The sequence below is a fragment of the Pseudonaja textilis genome, chromosome 11 (assembly GCF_049901715.1).
Source record: "Pseudonaja textilis isolate UNSWEBS1 chromosome 11, rPseTex1.2, whole genome shotgun sequence".
Classification (NCBI taxonomy): Eukaryota; Metazoa; Chordata; class Lepidosauria; order Squamata; family Elapidae; genus Pseudonaja; species Pseudonaja textilis.
The window spans coordinates 981,501-1,005,904 of record NC_142000.1 but is presented as its reverse complement, the minus strand read 5'-3'; the positions used below and the strand labels follow the sequence as shown (position 1 = coordinate 1,005,904).

At 49.3% G+C, this 24,404-nt stretch overlaps 1 protein-coding gene across 1 annotated transcript; it reads left to right on the top strand.

Moving 5' to 3' along the window:
- The first annotated feature begins 809 nt into the window (after positions 1–809).
- ATP6V0D1 (ATPase H+ transporting V0 subunit d1) lies at positions 810–23,425 on the top strand. The gene is made up of 8 exons (XM_026714346.2): positions 810–1,228; positions 6,611–6,782; positions 11,765–11,943; positions 12,152–12,231; positions 13,645–13,722; positions 20,696–20,872; positions 21,537–21,614; positions 22,200–23,425. The coding sequence occupies exons 1-8, from the start codon at positions 1,093–1,095 to the stop codon at positions 22,359–22,361; spliced, it is 1,062 nt and encodes a 353-aa protein (XP_026570131.1). The 5' UTR covers positions 810–1,092; the 3' UTR covers positions 22,362–23,425.
- Positions 23,426–24,404: the final 979 nt, after the last annotated feature.

Genomic DNA, 24,404 nt, shown 5'->3' with positions numbered 1-24,404 from the left:
TTATCCAGCATCTGAATGCAAATCACGTGACCTTGGGGGAATGCTGCAATGGTCATAAGTGTGAAAAATGGTCGTAAGTCACTTTTTTTCAGTTGTAAGTTTGAACAGTCACTAAGTGAACTGGAGGACTACCCGTTTCCGCCAGGCCAGGTTGCTCCAAAACCTTTTGTCTTTCAGGTTGCAGAAATAAAGGATTTGGGAGGGAAGAACAGCGCAGCAGAGTCTGGGCTGCAAAAAATGTTTTAGGTTGAACACCTTCCATGAAAAGACCAGCCGGACGTTTGTCTGTCTGGCAGCACCGGGGATAGCAGGGGGTGCCCAGCGCGCCTCCTCCCAGGGGCGGCCTCGGGTCCCCAAAGGGTGAAAGGCCCCTTTCCAGCGAGGGAATGTTCTGGAACAACCCTCTGAAGCCCTCGGGAGGGAGGCCCGGCAACGGCCAGGCGGGGCTTTGTATCCCCCCGAGGGCCAGTCCCGCCAGGGGCGATTCTGCAGCGGCTCCTGGAGAGCCGGGAGCCCCGGGGCGCCCAACAGCCGCCCTGCGGGCCCAGCCACGACCCCCCCGGGCTCTCCTAGTCGCAGCTGCCTCAGGGAAGGGCCGGGCCCCACAACGCCGCCCCCCCCCCCGGAAGCCTGACTCTCGGCCTCGCCCGCAGCTGCCACCCACCGAGGCTTCGGTTCTGGGCCTCCGCCTGCCCTCGGGAAAGATCCCCGCTCCCTCCCGCCCGCCTTTGCCCGCTCTTGGAAGCTTTCCCGGCGGCTGGGCTCTGTTGCCGCTCAGGGCCCTCGGAAGGAGCCTGGCCAGCAGAGGCTGGGAAAGGAGGCGGGCAGCCGGGCGCGGAGGCACCGGGCCTCCCGCCCGCCTTCCAGGCTCCCTTCCAGCTGCCGGACTCCCTCGGCGTCTCCCTCGCGTTCCAGCCCCGCTCCCGTCCCTCCAGCGGAGTATTTCTGGCCCAGCCCAGGTGGAGGCGCTCTCCCGAAGACGGGAAGCCCTGGCGGCGCCGGAAGCCGCTCCTCTGTGTGTCTCTATGGCCTCTGCGGCGGCGGAAGTGCTGGGCGTCACGGGACAGACCGGGCTCCGCCGCCGCCGCCATCATGCTGCTCTCCTGCTTCCCAGAGCTCTACTTCAACGTGGACAGCGGCTACCTGGAGGGCCTGGTGCGCGGCTTCAAGGCCGGGGTGCTCAGCCAGGCCGACTACCTCAACCTGGTCCAGTGCGAGAGCCTGGAAGGTCGGTGGCGCAGCGGCGGGCCTCCCTCCGCCCTTCGGCTGCCGGGCCCGGGGAGGGGCACCGCGGCCGCCTCTCCGGTTTCTGCCGGTGCCGCTTTGGGGGTGGCCTCGGGGAGGGGCGGGCTGGGCGGCGCCGGGCCGTCTCGGCCGACCTGCGTGGGCCAGCGGGGATGCGGCGTCTGGTGCCGGGGCCGAAAAAAGAGGAAGCGGCGTCCGGCGCGGCTGTGCTTTGCTTTGCTTTGCCTGCGGGAAAGGGCCTTTGGGTGACCCCGCCGGGGAAGGGTCCCGCTTGCCTTGGGCCTCATGGGTGGAATCCGCCTTTGCTTGCTCGCGTCCTTTGCCCTGAATTCATTCCCCGCCTGTCCGTTTCCTTCCCCGCCCGAAGCAGCTCGTGAGGTTTAAAAACACGGAACGGCGGGCTTAGAATTGGGGGAAGTTGAGACCTTCAAAGGCGTGAAGGAGAAGCGCTCTTGGCACCTTCGGGCATTGTGGGAGGGAAGCCGGTCCCTGGGGCGCAGGAGCCCCTGCCTGCCTCCCCAACGGTGGCCAGCCGCCTTTGCAGGGCCTTTGCGGGCAGCGGTTCGTTGGTCCTTTCCTTTCTTTTAACGCTCCAGCGGGGCAGGGAGAGGGTCCCCCTGGCTGGGGTCAGCGGCCTGGCTGGCTGGTCCTCCCATTCCGTGCCCGCTGTGCTTTCTGGACGCTACCCGAGAGAGAAGGGCAAAGGGCCTTTCAGGGCTGGTAGCCAAAGCAGAGGGAACCCCCGCTAAGTTCACGGCTGCCAGTCTGGCTGCAATTGTAGGAACTTTTTGGAATCCAGCCACAGCTGAGCATCCCAGACAGCAACCAGGCTTTCTGGGGCATAGAAGAACCCCATCCGGAGCATCTCAGAACCAGAACCTCCGCCAGGCTGCCCTTTCACTCCTGGGCGCTGTTTTCCATTGCTGCATCAGGAATTATGTGTGCACTTGCAGACGTGGTGTGCCAGGCCCGTTCCTCATGGTCGGTACAAGATAAAAGCCAATACCTTTCTGATTTTTCCTCATCCTTGATGTTATCCCAGGTATCAAGGTAATGGGTCAAATTTTAAATCCTTTTTAAAAATACACTGCTCAAAAAAATAAAGGGAACACTTAAACAACACAATGTAACTCCAGGTCAGTCACACTTCTGTGAAATCAAACTGTCCACTTAGGTAGCAACACTGATTGACACTCAATTTCACATGCTGTTGTGCAAATGGAATAGAACAGGTGGAAAGCAGAGGCAGTTAGCAAGACACCCCCAAGAAAGGAGTGGTTCTGCAGGTGGTGACCACAGCCCACTTCTCAGTTCCTATGCTATGAGTCTACAACCCACACAAGTGGCTCAGGTAGTGCAGCTTATCCAGGATGGCATATCAATGCGAGCTGTGGCAAGAAGGTTTGCTGTGTCTGTCAGCGTAGTGTCCAGAGCATGGAGGTGCTACCGGGAGACAGGCCAGTACATCAGGAGACGTGGAGGAGGCCGTAGGAGGGCAACAACCCAGCATCAGGACCGCTACCTCTGCCTTTGTGCAAGGAGGGACAGGAGGAGCACTGCCAGAGCCCTGCAAAATGACCTCCAGAGGGCCACAAATGTGCATGTGGCTGCTCAAACGGTCAGAAACAGACTCCATGAGGGTGGTATGAGGGCCCAACATCGACAGGTAGGGGTTGTGCTTATAGCCCATCACCGTGCAGGACGTTTGGCATTTGCCAGAGAACACCAAGATTGGCAAATTCACCACTGGCGCCCTGTGCTCTTCCCAGATGAAAGCAGGTTCACACTGAGCACATGTGACAGACGTGACAGGGTCTGGAGACACCATAGAGAACGTTCTGCTGCCTGCAACATCCTCCAGCATGACCGGTTTGGCAGTGGGTCAGTAATGGTGTGGGGTGGCATTTCTTTAGGGGGCCGCACAGCCCTCCATGCGCTCGCCAGAGGTAGCCTGACTGCCATTAGGTACCGAGATGAGATCCTCAGACCCCTTGTGAGACCATATGCTGGTGCGGTTGGCCCTGGGTTCCTCCTAATACAAGACAATGCTAGACCTCATGTGGCTGGAGTGTGTCAGCAGTTCCTGCAAGACGAAGGCATTGATGCTATTGACTGGCCCGCCCGTTCCCCAGACCTGAATCCAATTGAGCACATCTGGGACATCATATCTCGCTCCATCCACCAACAGTTGCACCACAGACTGTCCAGGAGTTGGGGGATGCTTTAGTCCAGGTGTGGGAGGAGATCCCTCAGGAGACCATCCGCCACCTCATCAGGAGCATGCCCAGGCCTTGTAGGGAGATCATACAGGCACGTGGAGGCCACACACACTACTGAGCCTCATTTTGACTTGTTTTCAGGACATTATATCAAAGTTGGATCAGCCTGTAGTTTTTTTTTCTACTTTAATTTTGAGTGTAACTCCTAATCCAGACCTCCATGGGTTGCTGAATTTGATTTCCATTGATAATTTTTGTGTGATTTTGTTGTCAGCACATTCAACTATGTAATGAACAAAGTAATAAGAATATTTCATTCATTCAGATCTAGGATGTCTTATTTTTGTGTTCCCTTTATTTTTTGAGCAGTGTATATGCTTTTTGTAAACAAGACCATATATCCTGTTTCAATTTTTTAAATAGTGAAATAATTTTCTTTTTTGCGGATCACTTGTCCCATTTATATTCCACATTACGAAATTATATTCCAAATTTCTACCAAAACCGTAGGATTTCTAATACCCTATATGGTGATCTCTCCCTTAGATTCTTGTTGTAGCTATTCGGAATCCAAAGTGCTAAGGATCTTTGTCATTTTCAGTGCAGATCACCTTTAAACATGTCTAACAATTCTCTCACTTTCCGCACCAAGTTCAATCTGAACCTCTATTGCTTAAAAGTGAACATCACTCCTTTTCATTTATCTCTTTGCAGTATTCTATTTGGAAGTGATTGAAGTACAATCGCTTTTTGTAATTTGGAAGGAAAGTTGACTGTCCAAGAAGTTTATTTTGTGCTCTTGTTTTCAACTGTAAATTGATTGTATCTCGACCGATGAAGAAAGTAAAGGGTCGAACTTAATTCTTTTAAAAGTCGGGCATGACAAGTGCAAGCAAGTTGTTCTTTTCTTTAACCCAGCCACCCAGCCTCTGTATTCACGAGACCACAAGACTTCTTCCATCCTGCAATCTCCTTGCAAGGAACACCTGTCCGAGGCACAAGAGGGTGATCTCTCCTTCTGTCCATTGCCCAGAAGGACTTTAACTGGCCAGGAATCGTCACTGGCCATTGTTCATTTCTCTCACTCTTTCTGCTATTTTGGACACATCTAGTATACCGTAACACCTCACCCAGAAGCTGAAAATCAACGTTTTCTAGACTGCTTCATACGTGGCCTCACTCCTGTTTGGAGTGCCTCCATTCCATCTCTCTGCAACTCACCAAGAAAGTGGTGCTCTGGGCCTCCTGATTTAGCATGTAATCCCCCCGTCTTCTCTGTTCTGCCTTTTTGATATTGAACTGAAAAGTGATTCTGCAATTCGTGGATTCTCTGAAGGCAGAGAGTGCCTTGAACTCTTCCAGATCCCCCAAATCTGAGCAGTCTTTGCAAGCATATCAGTTCTATCTGGTTCCAATCCGTTTCTCTCTCACGCTCTCTGTCCCCTCACCCTTACCCCAAGACTTGAGACCTTTGGCTGGCTAAAAAGTGTCAGATTGAACCATTGAAAAGGTCAAAGGGAGATTAAGGCTGCCAGTCGCTCTGTGAGGAGCTCAACTAGTGTTTATCCTAGCTGGCTTGGCTCAGTCTGTTGGGGCAGGGACTGGATTTGAACAGCAAGAAAAGACTGTTCTTCGTAGGGAACATTTGCTATGTGAAGAACGTTTGCACGAGCTGGGACGGACGGGGCAGTAGTCCTTTTTCAGCAGGAGTCGTCATTGGGATGCCGAGAAGCTGGAGAGACGGGTCTCTCGCGAAGTAGAAAAAAATAATCTGCCATGTTTCAAAGGTGCTTAATTTGGGTCTTGTATGGAGTAGGAGTGGAACAATGGCCCACTTCTATATACCTAGTGCTTTGTACTTCATTTCTTTGGCTAAAAATTAAAGACCTTGATTATTATTGTTCGTCACATAGAAAAGCAGATGTTCAGACTGGATTTGGCATTTTTATATACCTGCGAGTCCTTCCCAAGGACCTTGGATAGGCAGATGTTGATGCTTATATCTCATCACAGGGTATCAGCTGTTCTGAGTCAAGCTGCCTTTTGCAGTTGACTGATCAATGGTAAATTGGTCAATGCCCATGCTGTTCAAAGTAGTGCTCCAGCTGTTTGGGGATTGCACCTATTGATGATTGCTTTCTTTTGCCGAAGTCATTCCATTTCTATTTGAGGTTTTTGTGTTTTGTTTTGTTATCTTCTCTCCTCTTCTGCTTTCTCCAGGTACTGGCACCTCCACAGTTCAGACAGGTTTTGTCTTTCTTATTGACAGTTGTAGACAGGGGCAAGTTGTAGATGTGGCAAGTGCCTGTCTATTTGAATTCTAAAGTTCTGGAGCACTTTAGCTTCTACATTTTCTATTACTTTGTCTATTTTGTACTTTGACCAGTTCTTGCTTGAAGGCAAATGGTATACTGTATTTCCTTCTGTGTTCTCAAGTAGGATTCAGCAGTGACCTGGATTTGCAGGGCCACTCAAGTCTCCCTAGAAGCTACACCTGCCAGAAGCTGGCTTAGCTACTAGACAGGAAAAGGCACCTGAAGGAGGTGCCTGTTTTGTCAGAGATTTGTCCCAAGGGACTGATGCTTCTAGATCCCTAGAAAGACACTTGGTACACTTTCTCAGACCTGCCGCAACTTAAACTTGTAAATAGAAACAATCCTTGGCTCCATTTGTTGAGAAAGGTATAATTTGTTAGAAATCAAGTGTATTGCAGTAGTGCGAAGGCAAAATTGAAAATTGCACGCCAAAGTTCTGCTTTCCCCTCCCTTAACTGTCTCTCATTGCTGCCCCCAGTGCAACCAGTTCAGTCAAGATGCTTTCCTAACATCCAAGCATAGTCTCACAGTCCAGTCGTTTGGTATGCCGCCCCTTCTTCTTCCAGCTGGGTGACAGTGTTGAGGCAGTGTCCCAGGGAGAGGCAGCCCTTTCGTTTCCCCGAGGCATTTCCCCCCTTCCTTCCCGCTGCCCACAGTCCACGGCAGTCTTTCGCTGCCTAGCGGTGAAGCCCAAGCCAGCCTAAGGTGGCCGCTGACATACTTTGTTCATTAGGCAAGTAAAAATACCAAGCTCCAGCCTACAGGGGAGATTGATTGCCAGGTCTGTCTTCCATCAGTTTTCCTGCCTGAAATTTGTTTTCAATTTTTCAGATCTGAAGCTTCATCTCCAGAGTACGGACTATGGGAACTTCCTGGCCAACGAGGCCTCCCCTCTCACTGTCTCTGTCATTGATGACAAGCTGAAGGAGAAGATGGTTGTGGAGTTCCGCCACATGCGGAATCACGCTTACGAGCCTTTGGCCAGTTTCCTGGATTTCATCACGTAAGTGCTGAAAAAAATCCCTGGGAATCTGGCCGGCAGAGAGTCCACTGGGTGGGTTATGTGGAAACACAACACGCTTTGCTATCACATAAATAGGGAAAGCTTTGAGCGATGATTCAAAGGACTTCTAGAGTCTGTCTTAACTCACGCTTACAAATTGTTTATGCCTTGTGTCCTAAGATCACAACCCCTTATGCTAGCCTTGAATTTCTGTGTTGAATTCACTAGAAATTGAAGAGAATTTAATTTAAAGAGGGGGTTCTTGTAACAATTCTGGATTAAGGGGGGCTTAAGCAGTCCAAAACAGAGTATTTGGTAATTACTCAATGTTCTGCAAAGTAAGAAATGAACAAAAGGACGTTGGGATGATGAGACCAAATATTAAATCTTGTGGACAGGGTTGAAAATGCTGGCTTTTTTAGTCTTGAGAAAAGGAGACTCCGGGGAATTGACGTAGGATGTATGAGTTGGAAGGGACGTTATAGGTTTAATTTTGTGTTCACTTCAGGAATCCGCTACGCTGTTCCTGACAGATCATCCTGCAAAAAGAATCCACTACTGCCCTGAACTCTTAGTAGCTCTTACAACATCTAGAGGGAGTCCTGCTAATTGGGGAGAAAGAGATGGCAAGAAAGTAAGCCAGCACAACCACATTTTTCTCAATGTGTGGAAGAGCAAATAGCTTACTCTCTTGAAATCTCTCCCTCTCCGGTCTCTGCTCTTTTGGGGGGTGGGGGGGTGGGGGCGCAAGTACGTAATTTCGGTAGGCAGTCTCTCCCTTCTTTCCATTTAGGAGGCAAACAAAAGAAAAGCATGAAAATGACTAGTCACTTTGCTGTTGCAATTGTGATTCCCCAGTTAGCAACCACTTTGCTTAATGGTAAAGTTGCCCATCTCAGTTACAATCATGAATTTGAACTCCCAGAATTCCCCAGCCAGCATGCCGGGAGTCCAGGCCTCTACAGCTTAAAGTCACCCAGGGTTGAAGTGGAAGCTAGAGAACCGTCTCTTGGCTAATACGATTCCTGCACTGAGCAAGGATTCCCCTTGAGAGCCTCCGTAACCCCCTTGTACTCCAAAAGCCCCCTCCTTATTTGTGTGTAGAAGGTTGAAACTGCCACAGGGCACATCGTCTCTCGTCCCCAGTCCGCACATTCCTGTGCAGAGGGAAAGGTTGGTGTTCTCTTGGTGTCTTCCGCTAGAGCCCCTTTGGATCTGCTGCGCTGGGTGGCCTGGTCCAAGAAGGTGGCTTCTTTGATGCGCCTCCTAAGGGAATTTCAGGTTCCCTGGGGAAGCCGGTGAGTGCAAAATGGCCACCGGCCCCAGGCAGAGAAATGTTGGGTTGGTTTTTCTGTGGCGGCAACCAGATAATATTGGCCGATCTTCAAGGTGGTCATTGAATGACTTGCATTGGTGATGTACCTTTAAGTCGTGGTAGACCCTTTTCGGACATATATGAGGAGTTGCTGGAGGGGGCAGTTCAGCCAAAGCCCATGAATGAACTCCCAACGTGAGCAGCAGCTTAGGAAGAAGCTTTCTAAGAACAGAACGGCATTAATGTATAATAAGTGTTTAAAAAGGGACCATCTTTCCAATGAAGCTCTGTTCCTGATGGTTGCATCCCTGCGATGGTCATGGCGGTGTTGCAGAGGCTTCATTCCCGGGTGGTGGTTTTACTGACCTGCCTGGCCAAGAGCCTGGAGTTGTCCCCCCTTGGTTCCTGACCTCAGGTCAGGTCATCTAGAGGTCACAGCCGTATGGAAGTCAACTCAGACAGATTGTCTTTGGGAGCCACTTAGGTGTCGTGACAACAATGAGAAATCCCATGTTTAGGTTTGGTCTAGTGATTAAGGCACCAGGCTAGAAATGGGCAGGCTGTGAGTTCTAGTCTAGCCCAGTGGCCTTGGGCCACCTAGGAAGGAGAGAATGACAAACCATTCCTGAAGTCTTGCTGGAGATTGTCCCGGCAGTCCCCAGGAGACAAACGCCGACTTGAAGGTCTGTGCGCACAAACGTATTTGGTAAGGTCCATAAGAAGAAACTTCCTCGGGGTGAGAACCAGAATTGTAGGATTTTGCACAGCCCATCTGGAAGGTAGATGCCGTTGCAGCATGGCCCCACTGGTTTTATTTTTTAAGAGTGTGGCTGTGTAGTTATACAACAGGCTACTAAAATCTGAGGCCAGGTGCAAAGCACTGTGAACCTGGCTTTGCCATAGCCCTAATTCAATTCTTCAGAAATAATTTTTCCAAGTATTTATGCCCAAAATGGAAGCCTGATCTGCAGGTCATTTCTTCTCAGGCCCATGAGTACATTCAGGTGCCCCTCTCGGCTTCTCTGGGCCTTCTCTGCCAGAGCTCTCATCGTGTGGAAGATTCTGCCCCCAGACAGGATCAGCTCCCTCCTCTCTTTGGAAGTTCCAGAAGTCGCTCAAGACCTGGTGATGCTATCAGTTCTGGGGGTCCCAGGAAAATGGATACAAAAATAGTGGATGATTATTGTGCACCACCCAGAGTAATTTCTTGTGAGATTGGCCTCCAAAATACATGCATAAATACATAGATATTGTTTACAATTAAATTCCAGAATATTATATCACAATATATGTATTTATGCATGTACTGTGGTTCAGCAACGTGATTTTGCGTGGCATCAAGGTGACCAAAAAAAAAAACCTGGGAAAATAGCAGTGTGCTGGTTCCCTACCCCTAGTGTAGCAGTTCTTTGAAAATCTGTTATCTAAACATCTGGATGATTTGAGATGATTGCTGGATGATGGAAGTGCTCCTTCATTTAACGTTAATACTACAGAAAAGAGAAATAAAAATTAAAAAACCTTTGAAAAGAAAGTGATATAGAGCACCACCTAATGGTTAAAGATTTTCCTCTTTTATGCTTTTATGAGAAATTACTGGTCATATAAATATTTGAAAGAAAGAAGAAATGGAATAATATTAATACAACAAGAACCCTGGAAGCTTTTTTTTAAAAAGTGGAGACTACAGTAAAATATAAAGGAATACAATATTTTGGGACTGCTGGAGGTTGACTATGACAAAAAACAGAAGAAAGAGAAAGTGAGAGAAACGGAGACTTTTGGCAAGGACTATAATAGAAAAATTTGATCTTTAATAAAGAAATGAAAGAAATAAGCAAATAATTTAAGTCGGGGCTGCAGAGGTATGTTAAAAGAAAGAATGAAATTGCTGGACACAATGATTAGAAAAGTAATGGCATTACAGCTTGTAGAAAAACAAAGAAAATTCAGAGATAATGAGTCGGAAGAGGAAAACAACAGCCTAGAAGAATATGGAGAACAAAGACCGTTGCCAAAGGATATAAAAGGATTTAAAATAGAGACACTGACAACAGAGACAACAAATAAAAGAGATAAGGCTCCCAAGACTAAGAAGAAGGAATTATATAAGAAGAAACCCCCCCCCCCAAAAGAGAACTGAAACGGGTGAGGGAAAACATAGCTGACAGGCAGAGGGGAATAAAAATAATACCAGAAGGAAAAAAGAAGAAAGTCCGGGGAAACTTAGAAAAGGGAAAGCTGGCTAAAATGAAAAGAAATAATAAAGCCGAGAAATTTAGAGATAAAGGTTAGGGGTTTTAGAAGGGGTATACTACATGGGAATGTATATTTGTACTTAGTTTAAAACTTGCTGGGAAATATTTTAGGACTGTATTTTTATATATATGTATATATATGTGTATATGTGTATACATATACATATATAAACATAAATTGTATATGAATTGTGCTGTTATGAACCCTTTGGAGGATTAAAAATGGGAATGGAAATGAATTAAAATATATGGACAAACTTTGGCTAAGGGGAAAGGAAGAAAAAACATGATTATTAATATTACAAGTAAAGTGAAGATAAAATGAGACATGTTAAGAAGTTACTCTAGTGATTTTCTGGGGGGAATATCTTAAAATATATACATTTTAAAATATACAGTTGATTATTTAATGGATATTAGAAGTGTATAATGAGAGTATTTTATTATGATTAAAGTAAGGGAATGGAAAACACCATGTGGATCCTAAATACATTGGCTTTATTTTACTTTTACTCTTTTCAGATAGTTTATTATATATCCGCTTAGAGAAAATTAACGCTAATAATGATGGGTAATGTAAAATAACATAGGTGGTAGGCTGAAAAACGGAAATAATAGGGGATAGAGAATTGAAAAGCTATGTGTGGATGAAATGATATTGATATTGAACTAATGAATTGAAATATGAAATGCAAATTTATTTAAAGATGAAATGTATAATGAGATGAGATGATATTATATAAGATTAATGGAAGTGAAAGTATGACTATGTCCAAGTGTTATAATCTGGAATCATGTTGCTCACGTGAAGAGATGTGTAAAAATAAAATTAAAAACTTTTAATTTAAAAGAAAAGGGCTGCGTGGGAAACAGCAGAGAACTCGGGCTGCTTTCCTGCCCCCCAGTCTTTTGGGTCCACACTCTCTTGCGCCTGCTCTTCACAGCCTTCTGAGGATCCCCTTGGAGTAAAGCAGCCGGGGTTACTCCCCCCGCTTGCTGGCAGGGGCTTTCAGGCCCTCCTGGTGCCGGCGTGTGCTGTGCTTCTGAGCACGCAGGGGAGGCCCTGCCTGGAGAGGACCGGGCCTTTTCTTGGGTTTGCGGTGGCTGGGCTGAAAGCGACTGACCCAGGGCCCCCCGGAAGGACAGGCTTGGATCTGGGCCTGCCTTTGTAGTTCTGATTCAGTGCTTTTGCCACGAGGCCCCCGCTGAGATGTGGTTGAGGTTTGAAGTCGTAACTTTCCCAAATAGCCAAAGTCCCAGTCCATGGTCTGCTCCACACTTGTGCGGCATTGCTGTTGAGAGGGGATGTACATATGAATTGATGGGGCCCTGCAGATGGCGACGGGCCTCCACCGGAGCGAGGGAGGATGGGGTTGCTTGCTGTCCTAGCTGTCGCTGCTTCCTTTCAGCTACAGCTACATGATTGACAACGTCATTCTGCTGATTACCGGGACGCTCCATCAACGCTCCATCGCAGAACTGGTACCCAAATGCCACCCCTTGGGCAGCTTTGAGCAGATGGAGGCTGTGAACATTGCCCAGACACCAGCTGAGCTGTACAATGCCATCCTGGTGGACACTCCTCTCGGTAAGATAAGAGGGCAGCTATGAGGTGGGGCCTCGATCCTAGGTGGGCAGGAAAACTGGTGGCCTTGCCAAGCTTGGTCATTTGTGGAAAGCACCAGGGCCTGCTAGTGAGGGGTCTCCTCCTCCACAAAGCAGGGGCGGCTGCAGGCCTGAGCGGGGGTCCAGGGGGGTCTCTCTTCTCCTGCTCACCCCTTTTTCTCCTCTTTCAGCCGCCTTTTTCCAGGATTGCATATCTGAGCAGGACCTGGATGAGATGAACATAGAAATTATACGAAACACTTTGTATAAGGTTAGTGCTTAGAGACGAATAAATGTGGTGCTACAGAGCTTCTCCCCTCTGTGCCACGTGGCTGGGTCTGCAGGACAACCTGGAGCCGGAAGGACCAGGGCAAGCCCCTCTCTTCCTGAGGGGGGGAGGGGGGGAGGGGGCAGGAGCCGTGTTGGGGGGGCCTCAGCCTCCTGCCCCCTGGAGCTCCCCTTTTGATCTCCTTCAGTCCCCCAGAGGAGCTGCAAAGTGAACAGTAGAGGCCAACGTGAAGCCCTGTTTTTCTAAGGACGTGTAAGCCCGGTGGCTCTCAACACGTAGCCCACAGACCCCTGGGGAGCTGCAGTGTCCTCGCAAAGGCTTGCTTGAAGAAGTGTTACAGTTTAAATCTCAAGTCTTGGTGGCCCCTGGCCGTGGCCTGTGGCCCAGATGGTGAGGCAAAGGTTGAGAACCACCAGGTCCGGCTCTTGTGTCTGGATGGCAGCAGAGGGAGAGCTAATGTGACCGTCTTGCTTGCGTAGGAGAACTCTCAGAATTAAATTAACACTCCCGTTACATTTGAGAAGTAAATATGGAGGTTGAGCACCCATTTGGATTTCTAGGGCAAACGGTGAATTGGACCACTTGCAGCACTTGATGGAAGACCTCACGGGTTTGTCCTTGAGGAGCTCAGTGTAACAATCCCTTTGCCCTGGTATCACAGCTGGTAGTGCTGCTGAAAGAGGGTTGGGCCCTTTGGGAGGCGAGGGAGGGTGAGGAGGTGGGAATGTCAAGTGTGCTGAGGGAAGCTGTTGCCACTCCCTCAGCCTCCAGGCACTTGGTTGCTCCAGGTTCCTGGTTCATTTTGTGCCTGGCAAAACACAGGATGCTGTCATACCTCCTTCCCTTGATCAGGCGGATTCCCGTGAGCCAGAGGTCATAAGCAGGCGGCTCCCAGTGGACATGAAAGCAAAAAAGGAACGTGGGAAGCAGCGGGGAGGGGTCTGCCAAGCTGCCTGGGCAGAGAGTTGGGCATAGAGGCTGCTGGACAGGTTTGGCCAAGGATGCCTCCTGCTTCCTCCTGGTGTGGCTTCACAGTCCGCCTTGGCTGGTTGAATCTTCTGAAAGGAAAAGGCCTTCAGAGATTTCAGGTGGGGAGCAGAGCAAGGAGGCGTTGAGGGCTGATGTCCAAAGTAGCCTGCAATTTGCCCACCACTTCAGCTGCCTACTTGGATGTGGCTGTTGTATGTTCCCAAACATATGTAGAGTCCCTGTCTGAAGATTCTCACCTGTCCCAAAGCTTCTCCCTGTTCCGCCAAACCGGGTGCCCCCTCCCCACCTCCTTGGAGGGCAACAGGCTGCCAGCTCCAAACTCTGAGGGCCGTTTGGTAGCGTGCGTGGGTTGCTCTTGTTGGCCTTGCTGGGCCAGGTCCTCACTCTGGGCTGCTTTCCCCCTAGGCTTACCTAGAGTCCTTCTACAAGTTCTGCAAGAGCCTGGGAGGCACAACAGCAGATGCCATGTGCCCGATTTTGGAGGTAGGAGCCAGCTGAGCACCTGCTCGTGGGGTGGGGGGTGTCCAGCTTCCTGCTTGCTTGGCGGGCGAGGAGGGTCTCTGCCTGTGCTGGTCACAACTGTAAGAGGGCAGCTCTGTTCCTTCGGGGCATCCTTTGTCTTTGCTCAAGGCCAAGCAGTTTCTGGAAACACTTAAAATGTGTCACAAGGTATTGGACATCCATTGGTTTTTTAGTTTCTCTCAGGCTAAAAAAATGTACAGGTAATCCCCAGGTTTTCATTTAGTGCCCATTCAGAGTTACGAGATAAATACCCCCTAGTGCCTACGAGCAAGTCCCAAGTGGTGAATGTTGCAGCACCACAGCAATTGTTCACCCTTACAAACGACGGCAGAGGTCTGCACCGTTCACCATATTCTCCATCCCCACCCCCAGAAACGGAGCAGATGGCTCCATTTGTAAGCTGCTCAGAGGCCTTCAAACACTTTTCACCCGAATGGAGAACTGACACAGGCTGAAAGCTTCGTTTCCTTGCAAAAGGGGCGCTTAGAAATGGAGCCATTGTAACTCGAGGACTTCCTGTACTACAAACTTTTTTTAAAAAATTGCATCTGATTTTCCCAAGATAGAAATTAGACAGTTTCGTTGCAGAAAATATTGGCGTGCAGGTAGTTGCTGACTCATGCTGCCTTTTGTCTGAAATTCAACACCACAGTTAGTTTTCCTATTTCTGATAACCAAGAGCTAGGAGCCCTGTTGCTTTTGAGAGCAGGGGGGCCTTTGTGGATGGGTGGGGGGTCCTGCCACTTGGCCTACCCCGTTGGTCCTCCCCTCAGCTGCCCTGGGAGGCGGATATGGGAAGAGGACAGTGGTGACCCGGGGTGTGGCACAAAGGCAACGCAGTCAAATAAGCAAGAAATGTCCCTTTAATTAATACCTCCAACTTTGCCCCCAATGTCCAGTTACCTTTGGCTGGAGAAAAACTCTCCCAGGAACAGCATTTAAGTGGAGGAAATTCAGTCCAAAAACAAAGTATATGCAGACTGTAACTAAAAATCCAAACAAACCATGCTGCAGTAATTACTTGACAGGGCAGGAGAAGGAATTGCAGACTTGAAAGCCCAGCAAAAGACACACAGTTGGGAAGATGCCAGGAACCCAGATAAGCCTAGATGATACCAGATCATTCACGATTTGCTCCCAACAACTTTGCTGTGGCAGCTTCCCTTTTTTAAACACTCTGTTCCCAGCTGCAGCTAATGAAGGGAATCAGGGCCCTTTCCTCCCCCCGTAAGCCATGCAACTCACATTGCTTCCTTCTCCATTCCTCCCTGCATGCCCTAGGATGAAGGGGGGGTGGGCCTGGGTCTTCCTCCGAATTCCCTCTGCCTTGCTCTGCCCAGCCAGACTGTGCCCTTCCCCCAGTTTCTTCCACAGCCAAGGAGCCCCACTCCCACTCCCTGTCAGCTGCTCGGCCTCCCCCTCCGAATCAGATTCCGACAGGGGCATGACAAGGACTTCCCCGGAGAGGGAAGAGCAGTGCGTGTGTGCTCCAGTGCTGATACCAGAGTGGTTAAGCCTCCCCTGCCATTATTGCATGCACACAGAGGGAGCGCAGGACAATCCTAAACTCCCTGCTGCTGTCCCATGTCAGCCCTGCTGCAACGTACGGGGTTGCCTGGTTCTGCACAGCAGCACTTAAAAGTTCACCAGATGGGACCTTTGCCAGAAAGTAGACAGTACCAGAATGCAGGTCACTTGATAGATGCGATCTTCACATACTACGTTTTCTGCTTCCTCCTGCCTATCTAATGCTCCTCCTACCCTTCTTTTTAGATAATGTATTGTATTAAATAGTTCAAAATTAATGCAAAGTACTATAAAGAAGAAAAGAGAAAAAGAAAGCAAAATGTGCAAGAAAAAAGGATGAAAGAAAAATAGAAAGGAATGAAAAAATTATAACAGTGTCTTCCAATCTTATTCACAGCAGTTATAAGTGCAACTATATTTTAACCATTCTCTCTAATGTGGCATCATGATACTTTTCTTTCCATAACCTGACTTTTCTTATCATCAAAACCTTAAATCACAGAATTCATTTCTTATTTTCTGCACAAAAATGTCCATAAGAGGTTTCCAATCATACCAGTCAATCGATCAGAATAGAGCTTGTTTAGTTTATTGTCATTGCACCTCGTACAACGAAATCAAACACCATCTTCAGTGCACATCATGACCATGAAAATAAATACAAACACACATCCTTCACCCTCCACACATTGAACCAAAACTCTTGATACCACACCACTATACAGCAGAATTCAAAAGAGCTGCTGCCCTGGGAGAGAAGCTGTTTTTCAGCCTATTTGTCCTTGTTTTTATTATCCTGTACCGTCTGCCAGATGGTAATAGTTCAAAAATAAGGAGGCCCAGGATGAGATGGATCTTTGAGGATGTTTTGAACTTTCTTAAAGCAGCGGGAGCTCTAAAGCTCTTCCAAAGAGGGGAGAGGACAACCCATGATGCTCTGTGCAATGACGTTAACCCTCTGGAGTGTTTTCTTATCTGCCTCTGGGCAATTGGCAAACCCTACAGGGGTGCAGTATGTTAAAATGCTCTCTATGGTACAGTGGGAGAAGGTCACCAGCAGTTTTTCAGTTGTTGTTTTCTGAGGAGTCTCAAGTAGTATAATCTCTTTAACCAGGGCACCCCAGGTCAGGTCCTCTTTTAGGGTAACACCCAGAAACTTAAAACTGGCCACTTGCTCCCCTCGGTCTCCATTGATAAGCAAGGGCTGTTCCTTCTATAATCCACTATAAGCTCCTTGGTCTTATTGGTGTTTAGGGCCAAGTTATTGTCTTCACACCACAAAAGCAACTGGTCCACCTCATCTCGATAGGCAGACTCCTTCCCCCCGGAGATAAGTCCCACCACTGTTGTATCATCTGCAAATTTAGCCATAGTATTACTAGCGTGAGTGGGAATGCAGTCATGCACATAAGGAGTATAGAGTAAGGGACTCAACATACAACCCTGTGGTGTACTAATGTTAAGAATAAGGGCTGGAGAGGTATGATTACCTAATCTGACCCTCTGTAAGCGGCCAGACAGGAAATCCATAATCCAAAGGCAGATTGAATTTGAAAGCCCAAGGTCCAGAAGTTTAGACACTAGTCTGTGTGCAAGGGACCTTGGAGGTCTTCTAGTCTAGCCCCCTGTTCAAGCAGGAGACCCTATACCATTTTGGACTGTCCAGTCTCTTCTTAAAGACTTCCAGTGATGAAGCACCCACAACTTCTGAAGGCAAAGCTGTTCCATTGGTTAATTGTCCTCCCTGCTTGGAAGTTTCTCCTTAATTCCTGGTTGCTTCTCCCCTTGATTAGTTTCCATCCATTGTTTCCTGTCCTGCTTTCTGGTGCTTTGGAAAATAATTTGACTCCCTCTTCTTTGTGGCAGCCCCTCAAATACTGGAATGCTGCTATCCGGTCACCCCAAGTCCTTCTTTTCTCTAGAGAAGCCAAACCCAAATCCTGCAGCTGTTATTCATATGTTTTAGTCTCCAGGCCTTTAATAATCTTATTGCTCTTCTTTGCATTTTTTTCCAAAGTCTCTATATGTTTTTTGTAATGTGTTAACCAAAATTGGATGCAGGCTTTATAAAGTGGTACTAATACTGATTTTGATTCTATGCCTCTGTTTATACAGCCAAGGATTATATTAGCTTTTTTTGGCTACTGCTGGCTCATATTTAAGTGATCGTCTACTGGGACTCCAAGGTCCCTCTCAGAGTTAGTTTTTGAACTAGATTTTGTCTAATCTTTACTTGTACATTTGGTTTTTCCTGCCCAGATGTAAAACCTCGCTTTTCCCCACATTAACCTCCATGTTGTAGGGTAGGGCCCCTTGTTCAAGGCTGTCAAAATCTCTTCGGATCCTGAGCTCGTCTTCTGAAGAAGGTTGACTATTCCTGCCAGCTTAGTGCCATCTGCAAATTTGATGAGTTCCCCTCATCTAAGTCATGTATGAAGATATTGAAGAGTCCTGGGCCTAAGTTTGAACTGCACTGCTTACTTCCCTCCATGTACACATAGTACCATCAAGGACTATTATACTAAGTCTGGTTTGTCAGCCAGTTGCGAATCCATCTGGTGGCGATGCTGTCAATCCCACTTTTTTCTAGCTTAATGAGAAGTAGGTTGTGATCTACTTTGCCCAATGCCTTGATGAATACACTAAATATTCTATGTCCACAGCATTTCGCTGTTTTTCTAATATAGTCACTTTGCCAAAGAATGAAATAAGATTGGCTTGGCAAGATCTGTTTTTAACAAATCTGCGCTGGCTATTAGTTATAACTTTGATTCTAGATGTTTGCAGATCTATTTTTTGATTATCTTTTCCAGTATCTTCCCAGGTATTGATGTTAGACTGATTGATCTGTAGTAGTTTCCTGGGTCTGTTTTCTTCTCCTTTTTTAAAGATGGGACCCACATAAGTTTTTTTCCAATCCTCCAATAGTTCCCTCAGGATTTTTGTAAGATATGGTACAATGATTTTGAGATAACATCTACCAGTTCCTTCAGAACTCTGGTATGTAATCTGTCTGATCTTGGTACTCATCAGGCAGGGGTTCTCTAATCATTTTTTTGCTTATTTTAATTTTTATTTCTAGTCTGTCTTTTACAATTAGGTTTTGGTAGGTTTTGCTATAGTTTCTTTTTGCATGAAGACTGATGCAAAGTAGCTCTCCTTTCTCTCTGCTGCCCGTTTATTTCCTTGCCATCTTCTCTCTTGTGGACCTACTGTTTCCCTGATTTTTTTCTTGCTATTTAAATGTTGAAAGACACTTGTTTTTATTATTTTTGACTTTGTTGTAAGTCTTTGTTCATTCTGAGCCTTTGCTTGCCTGACTTTACCTTTGCAGATTCAGGCTATCTGCTGATTCTCTGCTTTAGTTAGTCCCTCTTTCAATTTTTGTACTTTTCCATTTTGCTTTCAGTTTAGCAGAGAGACCTTTGTGCAATCATGCTGATTTCTTGTTTTATTTTCTTCAGTGGTTTTGTGTTGGACTGGGCTTTTATGATCAGATTTTTCAGAGTTTCCTTGAGTTGTTTGTAGGATTTTCGTCCATGGAATTTTTTTTAGGCTCTCTTGAGTTTGTTGAAATCAGCTGTTTTAAAATTTAAGACACTGCCTGGATTATGTTCTATTGCTTGTGTTTGCATTATATTGAATTTCAATATGACATGGTCACTCTACCCAAAGCTCTGGCAACTTCAACTCCCTCTATCACTTGTTCTCTGCTAATAAGAATTAGGTCCAGTAAATGCAGACAGTCTTTTTCTCTAATCAGATAAGTTAATTTGACCATCTCTGTGAGATCTGTCAAATTTCATCAAGCACTCCTCCACAGAGGGTAGTTTCCTTTTTCCATCTCTGTGCATATAATAATTTTGTTGCAGTAATCTTATCTTTAAATAAACTTCTGTGATTTTTTGCTGTTTACCATTAGTCCTAAAAGGAAAAGTTCTAGCTTAAATTAAATATTAACCTTTAAAATCCTCTGTATAAAACTACAGGTTTTGAGCATTCCCTTAGCAAACATTTGAGGTTACATGATAAGTGCCCACTGTGAACAAGGCTGGAACTACGAATCTTGCAGCACCGTGGCAATTGTTTAGCCTTACGAACAACTGCAGCGGCTTTGCAGCTTTCGTCCAGAACATTGCAGGGCCTCATGCTCCCCACAACTGCTCCCTCCCCCAACCAGCCGTGCTGGGTCACTTATCTTGTGAAGATCTAGCAAACAGTCTCCTCTCCAGCCTCTCAGCTGCCTGCACCTCTCTGATGCTCCGTTTGGCCCCCTGTGGGCTTCACCTGACAGGTTGCCATCTGAAATGGAGCTTCTGAGGGGTGAATCCAGCCCTCTGATGCTCCGTTTGGGCCCCCGTGGGCCTCCCCTGACCTGTTGCAGGTGGAATGGAGTGTTGGGGGGCCCGAAGCTCCCCCCACCCGAAGCAACCCTGCAACAGGTTGGGGGAGGCCCACGGAGGGCCGAACGGAACTGCAGGGGAGCGCAGGTAGCTGAGAGGCTGGAGAGGAGACTGCTTGCTAGATCTTCACAAGGTAAATTGACCTGGCATGGCAGGTTGGGGGTGGGGGAAGCAATTATGGGGAGCATGAGATATTTCAGGGGAGGCCACTGGTCATCTTCGGCATCAGTAGCTCCCCCCCCAGCTTTCCCCTCCCCCAAATACCTCATGTGCACTTAACGAGCCTCACATTTGATTAGCAAATGCGTGGGCGAAAGGAGGGAGTGATCCCGTTCAAAGTATGAGCTTCACCCCCACGAATCCTCGGGTTCCGAATGGACTGGGCAGGCTCTATTCCATTCGTAACTCGAGGACTACCTGTATGTATTTGAACCCATTTTTAAAGTTTTTTTACACAGAGCATGATTAAAATGTCACTTCATGTTGTTTCTTTTTCAAACAAACATTTGAAGTGTCTTTATACGTACCACAACATTACTTCTGACAAGCAAAATCAATGGATGAAAGCAGATTCACTTAACCACAATTCACTTAATGACCACAGTGTTTCACTTAATTGGGTCACAAAATTGGGTGTGAGTCACTTTGCTTAGTGATGAAGTTCTCATCCCAGCTGGGATCATAAGTTGAGGACGACCTGCATTGCAACAAAAAAGCCCACTTTATGGTTCATTCGTTAAGCTGATCCTTTTCTCTTTAAAATCTCAACAAAAGTTTACACATTTTAGCAATTTCATCATTGTTTAGATTCTTTTGTACTCTTTGTTTTTTTATATCTACATAATAGTTTATATATTGTTGTGTCTTCTAGCTTTTCACAATTTTTATCTTTGGTCTCTCCTATGCTTTTGAACGGGCTGCACCCCACCATGCTGTCTCTGATCCTGCCCCCCCGTCCCCCCCACGGCTGCCCCCCCGGCTGACCTCGCCTTCTTTCCCTCCAGTTTGAAGCGGATCGCAGAGCCTTCATCATCACCATCAATTCCTTTGGCACCGAGCTGTCCAAGGAGGACCGAGCCAAGCTCTTCCCCCACTGCGGCAAGCTCCACCCCGAGGGCCTGGCTCAGCTCGCCCGGGCGGATGACTACGAGCAAGTCAAAACCGTGGCCAACTACTACCCGGTGAGGCTCCAGGGCACCCGGGTGTCGTAGGGCCGGTCAGTGCGAGGGAGCCGCACAGCCAGTCCAGCTTGCCCAGTGACCAGCGTCGCCTGCGTTGGTGGATCCTTCTGAACTTTGAGTTTTGCATTCGTTTTGTCGGTGTCTTTTGGGGTGACTCTTTTTCTGAGCGCAGGCATTTCCCAGCCTGGCCTGCCCCGGAGTTTTGGGCTGGAGTTCTTCTGCGTGTGGCGCTGCTCCCAGTACAGGGGGTAGCATTTGCCGAGAGAAGTTTGGACATTTCTTCTTGCTTTCCTCTGGTGCCGGTCCAGCGAAAAAGAGTCTGGCTTGTAGTTTACCCTTCCTTTATATTGGGCAGCTCAGGTTTCCTCCTCCCGAGAGCTGGGCAGGGGGAGGACTGGCCAGGGCGTGGAGCAGGATCAGGGCTTAGGGGCTTCTGCTTTCGAGGCCAGCAGCCCCTTGGCCACCCCCACCCTCCCCTGTCTCAGAGGGGAAGTTCTGGCGCTCATCCATCGAGGCCGCCTGACTGGCGCCTTTTCTTGCCCTGCTGGCTCTTTTACAGCCTCTCAGCCAAATCCTAGCCCATTGACCGCTTGAGGAAAAGTGCCCCCGGGTGGGTGGGTGGGGGCGCTTCCCCGTTCTCCCCTCATTTCCCTCTCTCCTGCAGGAGTACAAGTTGCTCTTTGAAGGAGCTGGGAGCAACCCTGGTGACAAAACCCTCGAAGACCGATTCTTTGAGCACGAGGTGAGCGGCGGGGGGCTCCTCATGGCGAAGGGGAGGGCCCCACCCGGGCTGTGGAAGGGAGACGGAGGGGCTGTCCCTCGGGACCCTCTCCCAAGGCTGCCCTCTGTGAATGGTGATGGTGAGGAGCCTCAGAGGGGGCGGGGGGGGGGCAGCAGAGAAATCCAAAGCCCCCCTTGGCTGCCCTCTGCAGTGTTTGTGGGGCCGTTGGACGAAGGCCCCCTGCTTCAGCCTTGTCACCCTCCCTACCATTGTGCCCCAGCTAGACTTTCTGCAAAGGAGGAGAGTCCCCCCCCTTCCCTGCTGCCCCCCAGCAGGCTCCCTTGGCCCAGAGTAGGGCAGTGGTGAGCTGGGCCCTCAAGGGCAGCTGCCTGGCTTCAGCAGGGGGATAGCCGTGCTTTGAACGCCAACGTTCAGCCTGGACCAGGTATCAGTGGGGCGGGGGTGGCCACCACAGCAGAGGTCACGGGGGGAGGGGGCTGCAAAAACCTCCCTGCCAAGCCCATGGGAGAAGGTGGTTCTTCCCCTGGTCAGCTGGGGCTTCCCGGGACTGCAGGATGCCTGCTCAGGTGTGTCTCTTCCCGGCAGGTGAAGCTGAACAAACTGGCCTTCCTGAACCAGTTCCATTTCGGTGTGTTTTACGCTTTTGTGAAGCTGAAGGAGCAAGAATGTCGCAACATTGTGTGGATCGCAGAGTGCATTGCGCAGCGCCACCGAGCAAAGATCGACAACTACATTCCCATCTTCTGAGTGTTTCCCTTCACCCGGCAAAGCCCGTAGATGTCTGGGTGGCCCCTCCAGCCCCGCCTGGGGAGGCCGAGGCAGGAGGCTTTCCACCCACAACCCCCTTTCCTCTTGGACTCCTCCTGCCTGCCTGCCAGAATTGGACCGGCCCAGTTGTGCTGTATCTGTACCAACTCGTTGTGCTGTTGAGAAGGCCTCTGGCTGGGCGCATCAGAAGGCTTCACCCCCGCAGCCGTCCTGGTGCCCCCATTTGGGACACACTGAGTGGCCAGTTCGCTTCAGTGGCCCCTCTTAGCATGGGCTGCCTGTTGCCACCACCCTCGGGGGCTTCTCGGCCTCGGTCAGGGCAGCCAAGTGGCCCTCTGCCCGGAGTCCCACCCTCCTGGGGGCCTGCCTGCTTCTCCCTCCCTGGGTGGCCTCCTGTCTCCTGCAGATGGCGGCTCTGGCCCTGAGCAGCAGCAGCAGCAGCAGCTCCAGCCCTCCCTTCCCCCCTGCCAGGATGGTCGGGGGTCGCTCCTTGCAAGGGCCCTGGGGGGTCTCAGCCCCAAGTTCAGGCGAGGATCTCCCTGCCCGGGATGGCTCTGAGCTCTCCCCACTGCTCCGTCTCTGGGGCATCCGTAAGGCCTGACTGGGCACCTGCACCAGCCCGTTTACCTGAGCAGGTGAGGCTGGTGCTTTTGACCTCGTCACCAACTTTTCTCCCACCAGCGGTAATCGAAAAAGCTTCCCTCGGAGCCGGCCCAGAGCTCTTGCCGAAAGTCCCACCTTTCTATTGAGATGGCCCCTGGGGAGGTGTGTGTGTGTGAGTGTGTGTGGGGGTCTTTGTTGCCAGGCTTGCTACCCTTGAGCAGCAACAAACGACAGGCGTCCATCTGTTTGCACCACCCTTGAGAAAATGGGCTCCGCCTGCCCCCTCCCCCCCGGTGGGCAGAGTCCCCGGTCCTTGTCCAAGGCTGCCTTTCCCTGGATTTTGTGGGTGAGAAGTCAGCCCAGTCGGCCTCCGTGTGTGCTCAGTGATTGTGCTGTTCCCAGTGTGTTTGTGTATCTTCCTCTTAAACCATAGTGATGAACCACTGAATCGCTCTTTCTGTCTTCCGGCCTCTTGCACCTCTGGCAGACCGCAGAGCTCGGGCTTCTTGCGGGGTTTGGTCTGAACCGTGAGCGGAAGGATCCAAGGATCATCCCCACCAAGGCTTCCACTCAATTCTCGCAAGTGGGCGGTTCTCTTTAATAAACCAACAAGCAAACCAATTTCAGTCAATGACTGAGCAGCTTACAGTTCATAAAATATATTAAAATTTTGCACCCTGATTTACACCTGGAAACACTGGTGGCCAGTGCAGCTCATGCAGGAATGGTGTTACAAGTGCTGTGTATCTGGCACCAGATACTACCCACATGGCTGCATTCTACACCAGTTGAAGTTTCCCAAGGGTCTTCAAGGGCAGCCCCATGTAGAGTGTGTAACAGTAGTCTGACCTGGAGGTTACAAGGGCATGGGTTGCTGTGAGTAGGGCCTCCCAGGACAAGTATGGATGCAAAAGTTGGAGCTTCTTTTGCAGCCGTCCGTCCCCAGCAACCCCTAGGCGCTGGGACAGGGTATCCCAGGCATCGCTCAAAGCGGGGGAAAGACTTAAAACGGGGTGTCTTCTGCATACGGATGATGTCTCACCCCAAAGGATGGATCCCTTCACTCAGCAGCCTCCTGTCCATGTTAAAGCTCGGGAGAGAGAACACAGGCACCCCACGGAGGAGGGCCCACAACCTGGCTCTCAACTGGCCCTGGAGGAGGGAGTGCCAGAGGCCCTCCGTGGTGCAGTCAGTGCCGTCTCCGACCCCAATCCTGGTCTGCACCCCAACTGAGACTAATCTGCTTCATCCAGAGTTCCCTGAAGCTGCCACGCAACACCCCCCCCCCACCCCCCGAAAGAGGAGCTCAGGGACCAGGTGGAAACGGCCCAAGCTCCCTGACCCTTGGAGGACAACCGATCCCGCTTCCTGAGGCTGGGCTGGGTCACTTTGACCCACCAGGTGGTCTGGGGCTCTGGG